Source organism: Etheostoma cragini, chromosome 12 (assembly GCF_013103735.1).
Source record: "Etheostoma cragini isolate CJK2018 chromosome 12, CSU_Ecrag_1.0, whole genome shotgun sequence".
NCBI classification, from domain to species: Eukaryota; Metazoa; Chordata; class Actinopteri; order Perciformes; family Percidae; genus Etheostoma; species Etheostoma cragini.
Genome location: NC_048418.1, coordinates 12,001,312 through 12,014,534, shown reverse-complemented (window position 1 = coordinate 12,014,534; position 13,223 = coordinate 12,001,312). Strand labels below are relative to the sequence as shown.

The window sequence follows — 13,223 nt, the reverse complement described above, 5'->3', positions numbered from 1 at the left end:
TTGTGAGTAAATTAAAAAGGATAAGGAGATGTAACTTACCAACAGTTGTCGCTGGCGCTTGGCGCAATACTAGAAAGATAACAAAAAGTTGTATAATTTCTGTATAATTTGATTTATATTTTACGTATCCAAATCAATTTTATGAATATATATTTGATTAAATTCGTTGTTTTAACTAGGGCTGGGCAATATTTCTATATTAAATCCATATATGAAGCTCGTTTTTGTCCTACATTTTGGATAACTCAATGATACAAATGTTGTCTTTCCCTGGTTTTAAAGGCTGCATTACAGCAAAGTGATGTAATTTTCTGAACTTATGATTTGCCTTTTCTAGGGCTGTGATTGTATGGATTTTCTCTAGCCTTTACCCACGTCATCATTATATCCACGGTATTGATGAGTATTTATCAAAAATCTTGTGTAAATATTTTGCAAAAGCACTAATGGTCAACCCTACAATATTGATGCAATTTCAATAATGATGTCAAAAATATCGTGATATTTGATTTTCTCCATATTGTCCAGCTCTAGTTTAAACACTATGTGTTAACTATTTCCTGTTATTTTAAAGGTGTAACAATATTTCAAACTGAGTCCTAATAAGTATGATGATCTCACCTTTTGCTGTTTTGCAAACATATCCTCTGTCATACCAATGACTGCCTGTCGACCATTTCCCATTTATAGATGCAATCAAACCATAACTGTTGCCACCAGGTTGACCATCATACCAGTTAGTGTAGTCCATGGTGGTTTTATCCAACCACTTCCAAATTCCTGGGGACAAATTGAAATTCCATATTTTTCTCTCTACAGTTTATTTTTGTGTATTATATTAAGCGTTTTTTTTATATCAGGGGGCAAACCAGGAGTGCAAAACAAAAAAAATTAAAAAAAATTAGGACTGTAATGATAGCAAGCAAGTGTATCAGGGAAACCCAAATTTTCTATTTCATTATGGCGGTTCATTTTGGTGAGTAGGTTAAGTTTTGAATTTATGTTTGTACTGTTTATTTACCTGTGTTTCTCAATGCGGGCATTCAGAAGTTGACGAGGGGCGCTGGAAGCAATATGTTGTAAAGGGGGGCATTTGTTTGAAAGGTAGTTTAAACTGAAGATTCACAATAGCAATACATGTTTACACTTTAAACTATTTGCAAAAAACAGTTGTCTGCAACATTAAAACCTGCCAGTTTACTTCACTGCAACTGAGACGGTGGATCATAACGCTTCTGTGCTTCTATCAGCTTTGTTTGGTGCAGCTCTGTGCTGTCTTCAGGGAACCGGGACGTCAGAGCATCATCTTAAATGAGCTCTGTACTTAAGCATGAAGCGTTCAGATAAAAAATAAAAGAACCAATCCCCGCAGGGTGATGTGACGTCTTGTTATGTTCTTTAACCCCCCTAATCTAGCACAAGTAGACTTTATATTTTACAGTAACAGTTTTTTTGTGAGATTGTTTAGAGAACTCAACGTTTTATACTGCACCTGAAGGAAGCTTCATTTCATGGAGAGCAAGAGATTTTAACTATGCTCTGTTGTTTGGCAAACATTTAGCTGTTGCACAAACTCATAGGAAGTTCGGAGCTTGTGTTGGTGTTTTAATACTTTCTTGTGGAAGCGATAGAGGTGTAACTGTTACTGTACGGGAACAAACGTTTTTTTTTTTTTTGCTATTTACTTGCAAGAAAGGCAATAGCAAACCTAGGGGTGGGAAAATATAATCAATTCTTATATGCATCACGATTCTCTCTAGAACGACTTGATGCTCAATTCTGATAAGTTTATAATCAATTTTTTTTTTGAAAGAACCGTACAAAAACAGTGACTGAAAGAAGATGGGATAATGAACAACTTAGAATTCAGGCAAGACTGTAGAAAACAAATGGCCAAAAGGAAAATACATTTTGTGTACATAATCATTTTATAATAATACAATAAATCATTAGACAAAACACATACTCATCTACTCTATCACATTACATCTGACCACCTCATGTTTCATGTTCTAAGAAGCTGATTCTCCAACTTTAAACATGACTGAGCCTCTGACATGGAAGATCACTGGGAAGGTGACTTTCAGAAGCACGTTTAAGGCTGAAGCATGGGATGACTACACAAATTAAAACCTCCAATAGACAAAACATTTCATTAAAAGTTGTATGTGACAAATACTGCATGTCAAAATATAAGCTTTGTCTAGGAATAGCAAACTCTGAGTAACAAACTCAGATTTATATACATATATACTGTGTATATATGTGTTTGTGTGTGTGTGTTCTCCATTTGTTGTTGACCAGACCGTTCTCGATCTAATAAAGATATAAAGATACAGTAATCTGTATCTAATAAAGAGACAGTCATTTTATAACCATTTTCTTTCAGAGCTTCTCTTGTACAAGGATAATTTCATTTTTTATGTTCAAGTATAGCTTAATGTTTCTTTTTATGAAAGAGCAGACAATGTTACTGTACCTGTGTGAGTTTTATACAAGCCAATCCAGAACGACGATTGACTGTCTTGAAATGTGTTTATGTTGCTTTGAATGAATTCTTGCTCCGAAGGATCTTCAATGCTGGCAAGATTTCCACCTTTACAAACGATCAAACAAAAAACAGTAGGTATTTCTTTAAAGCCAAACAAAGCTCAGTGATTAAGAATATGTATTAGACCATCCAAAGAAAATCCTTACCGTGTCTCACACAGTTAGCAGATGCATCCGGCCACTTAGTCCTATCTTGGATAATAAGGTAACAGTAATGCCTAAATGGTAGCCAGCTGTTCATCTGGCTTGAGTATCTAGGGGTTTCTGGGTCTTCGGGGCAATATCCTGAGAAATCGCTTGACTCTGTTGGTGGCACATCTTTGAATGAGAGAAACATTGATGACACTGGGATTAATTTACTGTACAATACAGGATTATAAATCCAGTGCACTGAAAAAAGCACCTACTGTATGTGTCAGTATTATAGAGTGAAGGAACTACGTCAAAGTTGTAATAATGTTCTAAACCGATAAACAAAGGATTTATGTCGAAATTAACATCAACATTTAGGAATGAGTAACACTAGCCTTACCTGTAGACTTCATGCAAATGCTGGCCATGTTCTGATCACAGTCAGAAGTCTTCCATTTTCCATCCACGTTTACGAACACACAAGGTTGGTGCATTGGTTCCCGTCTATCCCAATTGGTTAAGGTGAGACGCCGGCCATCAATATATTGGAAATATCCACCAGTCTGAAAGCAAGGATTGATCAAACAGCATTTAGCATAATTAATTAAAAAATATAGTCATGTTATTCTTTCAAGGAAATATTTTTATAGCAAGTATGGACTCTCACAGCCCCCCCCCCCCCCCCCCCCCCCCCCCCCAAGAATTAAAACTCTTCTCCTTAGCAATTGACACATGAAGTTAACATTTTGATTTTCTCCATCTCCATCCGCTGATCCGGTATCGTGTCGCGGGCGCAGCAGCTCCAACAGGGGACTTCCCTTTTCCGAGCCACATCAACCAGCTTCCGAATGGGGGATCTCGAGGTGTTCCCAGGCCAGGTAGGAAGATATAATATCTCCACCTAGTCCTGGGTCTTCCCCGAGGCCTCCTCCCAGTTGGACGTGCCTGGAACACCTTCCTAGGGAGGCGCCCAGGAGGCATCATTACCAGATGCCCGAACCGAACTAAGCTTCTCACCCTATCTCTAAGGGAGACGCCAGCCACCCTCCTGAGGAAACCCATTTCGGCAGCTTGTACCCTGGATCTCGTTCTTTCGGTCATGACCCAGCCTTCATGACCATAGGTGAGGGTACGAACAAAAACTGACCGGTTGATCGAGAGCTTTGCCTTCTGGCTCAGCTCCTTTTTTGTCACAACGGTGCAATAAATGGAATGTAATACCACACCCGCTGCTCCGATTCTCCGACCAATCTCCCGCTCCATTGTCCCCTCACTCGCTAACAAGACCCTAAGGTATTTAAACTTCTTCACTTGGGGTAAGGACTCACTCCCTACCTGAAGAAAGCACTGCATCGGTTTCTTGCTGAGAACATGGCCTCCGATTTAGAGGTTCTGATCCTCATCTCAGCCGCTTCCCACTCGGCTGCAAACCGATCCAGAGAGAGATGAAGGTCACAGACCAATGATGCTATCAGGACAACATCATGTGCATAAAGCAGCGATGAGATCCCCAGCCCACCGAACTGCAACCCCTCCCCACCCCGACTACGCCTCAATATCCTGTTCATAAATATTACAACCAGGATTGGTGACAAAGCGCAGCCCTGGCAGAGGCCAACCCTCACCTGGAACGAGTCCGACTTACTGCCGAGAACCCGGACACAGCTCTCGCTTTGTTCATACAGAGATTGGGTGGCCCTGAGAAGTCTCCCTCCAAGATTCCTGCAAGAGTGAAGATCTAATCCGTTGTTCCACGACCGGGACGGAATCCGCGTTGTTCCTCTTCAATCCGATGTTTGAATATGGCCGAACTCTCCTTACCAGCACCTTGGAGTAGACTTTCCCAGGGAGGCAGACAAGTGTCATATTCCTGTAATTGGCACACACCCTCTGGTCCACCCACTGCTTTATTTCTGTCACGGCAGAGGCTGCACCCCTTCAGGCCAGTCAGTGCCTTTCAACTGCCCCTGGAGTCTTCCGGGATATGACTCCAGGACCCCTTCAGTCGGGCGGCTTCCCTGACCACCGATGTCCACCAGGGTGTTTGTGGGTTACCGCCCCTTGAGGCACCTAAGACCTTTAGACCACAGCTCCCTGCCGCAGCTTTAGCAATGGAAACTTTGTCCACTCAGGTTCAATGCCCCCAGCGTCCACAGGGATGCACTTAAAACTCCGACGGAGGTGTGAGTTAAAAGTCCGTCGGACTGGGGCCTCCTCCAGACGCTCCCAATTTACAATTTTTTTTTTAATGACTTTGATTCTCATTTAATTTTACAAATCGACTGCAACACAAACGCTACTACTTTCTTTTTTGAGTTTTAAACAGACTGTATAAAATGCTCTCCCTTATCTTCATTGACGCCTCTAGGCTTGTGGTCATGCGCAATGTGCTATGGGTACCAAAACAATCTATGTTTGTTACTGCCAATTGGTTTTGCTTTGTCATGGTCAAATATTAATTCTAAGCTAAAAAATCGTGATTCATATTTTTTCCCTAATCGTGTAGGCCTACCATTAATGTTACCGGCTAGTTAAACCTGTTTTGTTTTTTAACGATCCTAGGTTGACTTTAGCTTTTGTACCACTGTACACAGCCATATAGTCTAGCCTATCTAACAGCTTGAACTTAGGTACGTATGTGCAGAATAGGTAAAGTCAGGGCAGGAGGGAAACATAGCAATAACAATGATGAGTATTTTACATTTTTTAATCAAAGCACCCAATGTGCATGTGTGAAATGGGAGGGGTTAAGGTGTTAGGACCTGATGCACAGCTTTGTTCCTATCAAAATCTATTACAGTAAAATTCAACTTTTACATACTTGTAAAGGAGTGGGATGTGGGAATGACTGAGCCCCTGATAATGTTATTGCTGCAACTTTGAGTATATATTGTATTTTCTGATGTTTTGTATGCCTCTTGCATTCAATATTTATTGCTCTACCCACCAGACCAGGGACTGCGGGTGGAAAATAGCAATGGGGCTACATCCTGGTGGATGCATTGCTCCTTGTTTATACTATGTTCATGTTTACTTGTGCACGGTCCCTGTTTTAAATAAAATTGTGTTACAATTTCTAAGGTAAGTATCTTCGATTTATGAGGCTTTCTGCCCTGTACCTCCATTTTGTTCAGTCCAATCCATAGAGGAGCGTTGAGATTCAAAGCCAGCAGCTCAACATAGGCCTGGTACCACTCGTTTCGCAGGCTAGCCAGTTTGGCACCATCACCTTCGCAGTGCTTTTTGGCTGCATCCCAGTTCATTTGTTGTGTAACAACCTTGATAGAGTCATTGAATATTTTGACATAGTTGGTAGATGTTGTTGGTTCTGGGGAGTCCTGGAGGGATGGGTCTGTTTAGGGTGAGAAATTAAACACATTTAGTTTTTTTTTGACATTGTGTATTTGTTCAGGACTTTAAGTTTCATATCTTAAGTCTGTATTTTAATACATTTTATTTCTCAGAACTTACATATAAATTTTGATGTTCCTCTGTTCTGTTTGACAATAAAACAAGTTAATTTTTAAACTGCATTATCATCATTTTACCGAGGACTCATACAAAACTACAAATAACTAATGTTAGGGAAATCTGTTAGTTTTGTTACGTGTTTCATCATTGACTGTCTTCTATCCTATGTATAAGGGATTCTGGATTTTAAAAGAGTAACTTGTTTGTCACTTCGGCTTTGCACAAAGAGGATGGCCAGTCCAGTAAACGTATTGGGGGATTTCTTTTGTGTGTCTGATTATTATGAATTATTTCTCGGCTTTAGTACTTCTGTTCTTAGTTGAGATTCCTGACATAATGCTTCAGTTTTCCCTCTTTTTATAGCCTGCCTGCTCTTTTTTTGTAGCCTAACATTGTTAAAACAGAGCAGCTTATATTGGTAAAGAGAGCAACATGTTAGCAGTTACCCCGTGGCCCAAGATTGACTGTGTGTTTGAATGGGTTAATTCTAGTCGATCGAATCGGCATGGCAAACCACGTAGCTAGGTGGGTTGGATCAGGTCAAGCAAGAGTCAATTTAAGTGTGAATTGCACACGGCCTGGGTCGCTAACAGCCAGAATAACCCAAATAATGGGAAATGAGAGTGGGGCGGTCGTCACAGGTCACCGCATACTTAAAAAACAACATAGATTGTGTCTGCTTTATGCTGGATTTTCAGATGCAGTTTTAACAACAACAGAGCGGAGCGGTTTAATTAATTCCCTGTAAGAATAGTCTGCTGACAGTGTACCCATCTCCAATGTTGACTCCACAAGTTCAACTTTTGCAGAGCGTGACACCGGTCACCAGCCTGATATTTGTCATTTTCTCTCTCTACTGTACAATGACAAATTCAAGTACCTACAAAACATTATTTATTGGGGTATACAGCTGGCCTGGAGTATTTAACAAGTTAGCTGTTCACTGAATATGACGTCTTAAGCCCTGCTGGTTTCACTAATGGTAATTGTTAAGCGTTGCTCCCTGTTGGTGACGCAGGTTGTACCTAAATTGCCATGACCAGGAATAAACCCATGTTGACTCACATTGTTTAAATTTCCCAATAAAGAGTTGAACACAGGTCAGATTATTGAGGCCCATCCCAGGTCTTTTGTGTGAAAGAGAAAGTCATGAACACGCAATATACTATGTCTCTGCTGTTAACCGTGCAAGTGCCCACAACTATGGTTCACACTGTTTAAGCATGTGATAGGTGAGGCTTAGCTGATGGTATTATGTTTTGTCTGTTAGGGAAATACCAAATATCGGGTAAATGTTTAAATATAAAAATATCGAAACAATGATTACCTTGATGTGTCTATATTTCAAAGTACCATAGCAATCTCTGTATATAACAAGTGCAAATGGCCAATATTGTGCCAGCCATTATGGTTTATAAACATTCTAGCCCATATGAATTGCATTCAAGAGAAAGGGCTGAGAATAGTCTTACCAACATTTCGAAGACAGACATATCCATTGGTGTCATTGCAGGACCTTTTAATCCATTTTCCTACACCAGTGTTGGGATTGGTAGTCATCACGACACATGCTTCCTGGTGAAAGACAGCAATGGTGAGTTAAAGAGAAAACTATGGTAAATTCCAGGTGACTGACAGCATCTTTACCGTAAAATAAAACTACTAATTGGCAAAATATTATCATTAGTAGACAAAGACGTTAACTATCTACTGACTAAGAGGAGGCAGCCCTAATGTCTCTGCATACACATTTAAATCCCCATTTAAAACATTTACAAACCAATTACAATAGCAGGACACCCAATCATTTATATACAGTATACTGTAGCTACTTCAAAAAGGGTTCATTTTAAATTCTCGATTTATTTATTATTTTATTTACCTGTATTTAAACATTCTAAATATCTTCACAAAATAGCAAAAAATCCAAGTCAAGACAAATTAAGTTGTATTGCAAGTAAATAGTATTACCTCAAAAATCGTTGCCAGATCATATAGTTCAATATCCATCATCTTAAATGTAAAATCAAAATGTCATAAATTTGTATGCATATAAACGGAAACTATATTACAAACAATACAGATGCATATTAATAATCAAAAAAGAACCCCAGCTTGTCATAAAGTGTATTTTGGCTCCAAGTCTAGATTAAGGAAGTGGTATTGCATGGTTACCGGTTTTAATGTATACCACGCTATGAAAAAGTCACGGTTTCCAAAACACTAAAAGTTTTCCGTTATACCTTTCCTGCGGCATGAGCTCTTTTAATGAGTTGTTGCGGACAGTAAGTGCAATTAAGAAATCCCTCCGCATTTACAGTAAATTAAGAAATTTTTTACTTATATTGTTTATATTATTCATATTTATCTTATATATTTTTACATAAAAACAATTGGATCATGTAATATTTTGTTTAAATTAATGTGAAATCCAGTGCTATATTACAAAAAAGATTCCGTTCTTTCTTTATTTTTCATCTTTTTAGAGCAGCATTAGCTCTGGCAGCAAAGGTTGATTGTATTTATTTGTACACATTTAAAAATATACAAAATATTTTATAGGCTATGCTGTTTAAAATAAAATACAGTGTGTTTAATGGAGGAAAAGAACCTAGACATTTTAAAATGTAGTAAATGCAGTACCGTGAAACCATGTTGAAGGTAATCATACCGTCAGAAGGTCATACCGGCCAGTGCCTAGTATTGCACATACAAATTGTCAAAAAGGTTTTACCTCATAACGCTGTAGCCTATAGTCGTGAAAAGAATGTTGCCTCTGCAAAGGAAAATAAGGATGTCAGTAATATTTATCATTACACCAAAGAAATGTACTATAAACATTACAGAAGTTGTCACAGTTGTGCAATGCCTCTTGCACAAATAAAGTTTAAACATATTAACTACCCCAAAAAGGTCGTGGTTCCATCTAGTTGAAGGATTCCAGCGCTGCAACAAAAGAGAAATAGTCACATTTTTATTAAAAACAGGGAAGAATTAGTTATTTATATATACCTCTTGTACTTTACAACTTCACGTTTTAATACCAAAATTACAGTGTACATTTACTTCATTCCCCCAGTTGTTGTATCTTCTTGGTCGCCCATCAGCCCAGAGAAATGGATTTCCATGTACATTAAACAAACCAATCCACAGGTCTGTGGTTGGTGCCTCAGCCAATTTAGTAGTCAAAAACACTGAAAAGGTAACACATATTGATAATTTCAAGTTGTTACCTAAATGAATACAATGTGTAGTTCCTTTTTTAGCAACAATATGCTTCATATGCACATATGTCTTACAATTACTTTCTAGGATATAGTGTCCTTTCTCTCACAAAAAGAGTCTTTGGATGAAAATAAAGTCCATTCAGCTTTATGGACTTCACACATAACGTTAGCTAATGAACATCTTGGATCACATTTTAACTTATTATGACCACTACTACTGCAATAAATAAACAAAAGCCAAAAGATAAAGAATAATGCTGCAGTCAGTATAGGGCTGGGCAATATAGAGAAAATAAAATATGATATTCTTGACCCACACGCTGAATCTAACGTAGCCTGCCAAAGCCTCGCGCCACTGTGTGTTTCGTTGAATGATTTGCTGTTATCAACTGTTAAGGTGATGTTTCAGACTGGAAGTACTCCGGTGATAAGAAAATTCAACTTTGCAGTATTTACAAAGCCTGTGAGCAACAAACTTTTACAATAATAAAGAAATAATAAAAACTGCGTTAACGAGTGATAAAAAATTGTTGCCGTTAATGAATTAATTAACGCGATAATAACGCGTTAACTTGCCCAGCCCTAATGTGTATTTATATACTGAACCAGCCAAAATCTTTTTCTTTGCAAACAACTTTAAATGTGTATAATTGTTTAATAACAAGGCCCATTGTCTGTGCCTGACTCTACTTGGACACCCAGCATACATTTACATTATATAATATGCATATGCATTTATGGCGTCTGGTTTACGTAGGGCTGCATGATTATGGCCAAAATGATAATCCCGATTATTTTCATCAATATTGAGATCACCATTCATTGTTTGTTGATTTTAACCAAAATATATTTTATTGTCACATGGGCTATTCATAACTGCTTTCACATCCATATTGTGCTACAGCCCTCTTATATTGAAGTTGTATGTTGTATACATACAGCTGCAACATGTGTAAATGAAAATTATCTTAAATAAATGGCCTAGGATATATATTTTTTTCATTGAGAAAGCTCCTTCACTTGTTTTCAACAATAACTGATTAAAAAGGCTAAGGAGAGAGAGGGAGTGCCATGGATGTATACTACAGAGTGACGGCTGACTCATAATGAATGGGTCCAGCAGGCGTCACACGCTAGTATTCTACGAACTGAAGTTGGTTGCATTCAGTAACTTCTTCTGTGTTTTTCGGCCTGGCCGCTGCAAGAGCAGAGTTACCAGCGGTAACACAGGTACAAATACCGGTTTGCCTCTCATGCTTATCATTATACAGCTATGTTAATAACAATTTAAACACAGGCACAGCTTTACAGAAGGAGTGGGTCATGTAATGCAAAATTAAAGCATATCGATATAAACAACATTGCTTCATTTGTGGGGAGGCAGCGGATGCGAGGACATTAGGTGCACCAGTGCGACCTAGGAAAAACTTTAGTCGCACTCTAGAGCCCTGTGAGCTAACAGACACCAACTAGCAATGGTCACTGCTGTTGTACAAAATGCTGCGTTTGCTAGCAAACTGGTAAACCTTGTAACCGATGAATGACCAACTGCTATCTGTTGTGGAATTTTCCTCACGTTACTCTGTCTTCTGTGACTGTCCAGATCTAGAAACTAAGCTGCGCTTTGCAGGGAATAACTCTGATTGGCACATGATCAGACAGTGGTTTACGGAGCGGTAGATTGGCTTTGCAAAAAGACCCGGAGTGTTCTATGAATGGAATGACGCATTTAAAATATCGCTTGATTACGCATATTTGATCGTGGGAAACCAAAATTGTGATCGTGATTAAATTTGATTAGCTGTGCAGCCCTAGGTTTATGTGCTGCTTACTTTTAACCACACAGGTGCCATTCTTTACTCTCCCTAGTTGTTTTTTTTCACGCTCGCAGCTGCCTGTACATTTCTCGATAAAAAATTTTTTTTTGATACAATTTTAATTGGTGTGGAAAGAGTAATATCTTTACGGTGAAACAATATAATTTGCTCGTGAAAATGTTTTATCGTGCTTGCAAGTTGTGAGAAATGCCTTTTGAGAAGGAAAGTAAACATTACTTTTATAAAGTTGCATTACTGTAGCTTCAGTCTTTTAAATGTGGTTTCGGGAAGGAAATAAACTTGTATTAATCACACTGTTACACAACCACTAAAGAAGCACGAAACCACTAATTAAAACGGTTCATTTTTTTGCCAGAATGGATGTAAAATAAGTCTTAAATTGCATTCATTATGATCTTTAAAAGTCTGACATTCTACTTGTAAAAACCTGCAGACACCCTGAAAAACAATAGTTTTCTGGAAAAAACATACTTTAATAGTGAAACAAACACACCTTGTACTGGTCTTGAGAGAATTGAGGCCAGATTTCCCCCCATTGTTTTGCATTGTGTCTTTGCTCCAACCCACGTCTCCTTCTGGGTATTAATGATCCTGTAACACTATATGTGAAAAATCAACAGCTTAGTTTCATATCTTAAAAAGAACAATAGCTTGTTAGTTTTTTAATCCACAAATAGATAAATGCCTTTTCAGATTGTTGGACCATTTCATCTAACATCAGTTGTATTCACACCTTACCAAACACCAAAAAAACCACACAAAAAAACAAGTTGACCGCTGACCTTCGAGGCAAGTTTTTCCCAGTTTTGTGGACAGCCACCTTTTGGAGAAACTGTTGGTGCTACAGTGGCATTGGCAGGTGGTGAGCTACTACGTTTACAAATTGACTTATGCTCATGCCCACAATTATAAGCATGCCAGAACCCTGTAAGTCAATCCAAAATATTAATTAATAGTTCAGTGAAAACAATGAGCATTACATTTCAAACCAAATCTCCGATCAATTCTTTATAAATTCAATATATGAAAGTATGCCAATTAATCCCATTTAAGTTACTCACCCATGGATGTAGTCATGGCAGCACAATTCTCATCATTGCGTATGAAAACAGGTTGATTTTCATCCCAACGTGTAAACACCACTGGGGAACCATCCATCCACCTTTTGTATCCCAATAAATTCAGTTGAAAATTTAAAAGACATCCTGGCAGGCTCTTACATTCATTTCCATCTTTTTTTTTTAAATAAGTAGTAATACACTGTTATACAACGCAACAAAGTTTGAAAAATAAGCTCCGCTCTTGAATCCAGACAGAAAAATCAACCAGATTTTGTTCACATTTAATACTGCACTTCCAAATATCTTTCTCTTTAGTTTACTACAAAGTACTTTTTTCAATAGGTAGTTTCTAACTTTAAGTATCTTCTGTTTAGCGCCGGGCAGGTAGTACGCAGGCAAAAGTTGTGATAAACCAGTTGCGTACTACCTGCCCGGCGCTAAACAGAAGATACTTAAAGTTAGAATCTACCTATTGAAAAAAGTACTTTGTAGTAAGCTAAAGAGAAAGATATTTCTCTTGGTAAAGGAGTTGGTAAAGACACTAAGGAAATTAGATTAAATATTTGGTTTGCTTACTTATTTGGAGGGCCATAAATGTGTGATGGCCATGAAAACAAAAAGACAAATTTGCGTTTTGATGTGCCTGAAGCTATAGCAACCAAATTTATAATGTTTACAATAGACACAAATGTCAACAGCAACTATTTAAAAATGTTCCAATGATATTACATTGCCTACAGCACAATACATTTTTCAACTGGTCACACCATCTTCACGTCACATAGTTTTAATCCTTTTTTTTTTTCATTTTTATTAAATCCATTTAATTCATACTCACCCATATGTTCTATCAAGATCTACGTTCAGGCCTATCCAATAGGACCCATGACTTCTGGATATCTACACACAAACAAAGGCGCACAGTAATACCAGCAGTATTTAAA

At 38.1% G+C, this 13,223-nt stretch overlaps 1 protein-coding gene across 1 annotated transcript in view; it reads right to left on the bottom strand.

The window, feature by feature from the left end:
• Positions 1 to 13,223, bottom strand: part of LOC117953561 (macrophage mannose receptor 1-like) — a 55,333-nt gene that overhangs the window by 487 nt on the left and 41,623 nt on the right. The window contains exons 18-32 of the mRNA XM_034886685.1: positions 13,118 to 13,176; positions 12,280 to 12,380; positions 12,001 to 12,143; positions 11,712 to 11,817; positions 9,220 to 9,347; positions 9,058 to 9,099; positions 8,888 to 8,929; positions 8,125 to 8,166; positions 7,626 to 7,728; positions 5,802 to 6,034; positions 3,083 to 3,245; positions 2,698 to 2,868; positions 2,480 to 2,596; positions 622 to 780; positions 40 to 69 (exon numbers count right to left, since the gene is read on the bottom strand). Coding sequence (XP_034742576.1) covers positions 40 to 69; positions 622 to 780; positions 2,480 to 2,596; positions 2,698 to 2,868; positions 3,083 to 3,245; positions 5,802 to 6,034; positions 7,626 to 7,728; positions 8,125 to 8,166; positions 8,888 to 8,929; positions 9,058 to 9,099; positions 9,220 to 9,347; positions 11,712 to 11,817; positions 12,001 to 12,143; positions 12,280 to 12,380; positions 13,118 to 13,176 — 1,639 coding nt within the window. The remainder of the gene's footprint in view (positions 1 to 39; positions 70 to 621; positions 781 to 2,479; positions 2,597 to 2,697; positions 2,869 to 3,082; positions 3,246 to 5,801; positions 6,035 to 7,625; positions 7,729 to 8,124; positions 8,167 to 8,887; positions 8,930 to 9,057; positions 9,100 to 9,219; positions 9,348 to 11,711; positions 11,818 to 12,000; positions 12,144 to 12,279; positions 12,381 to 13,117; positions 13,177 to 13,223) is intronic.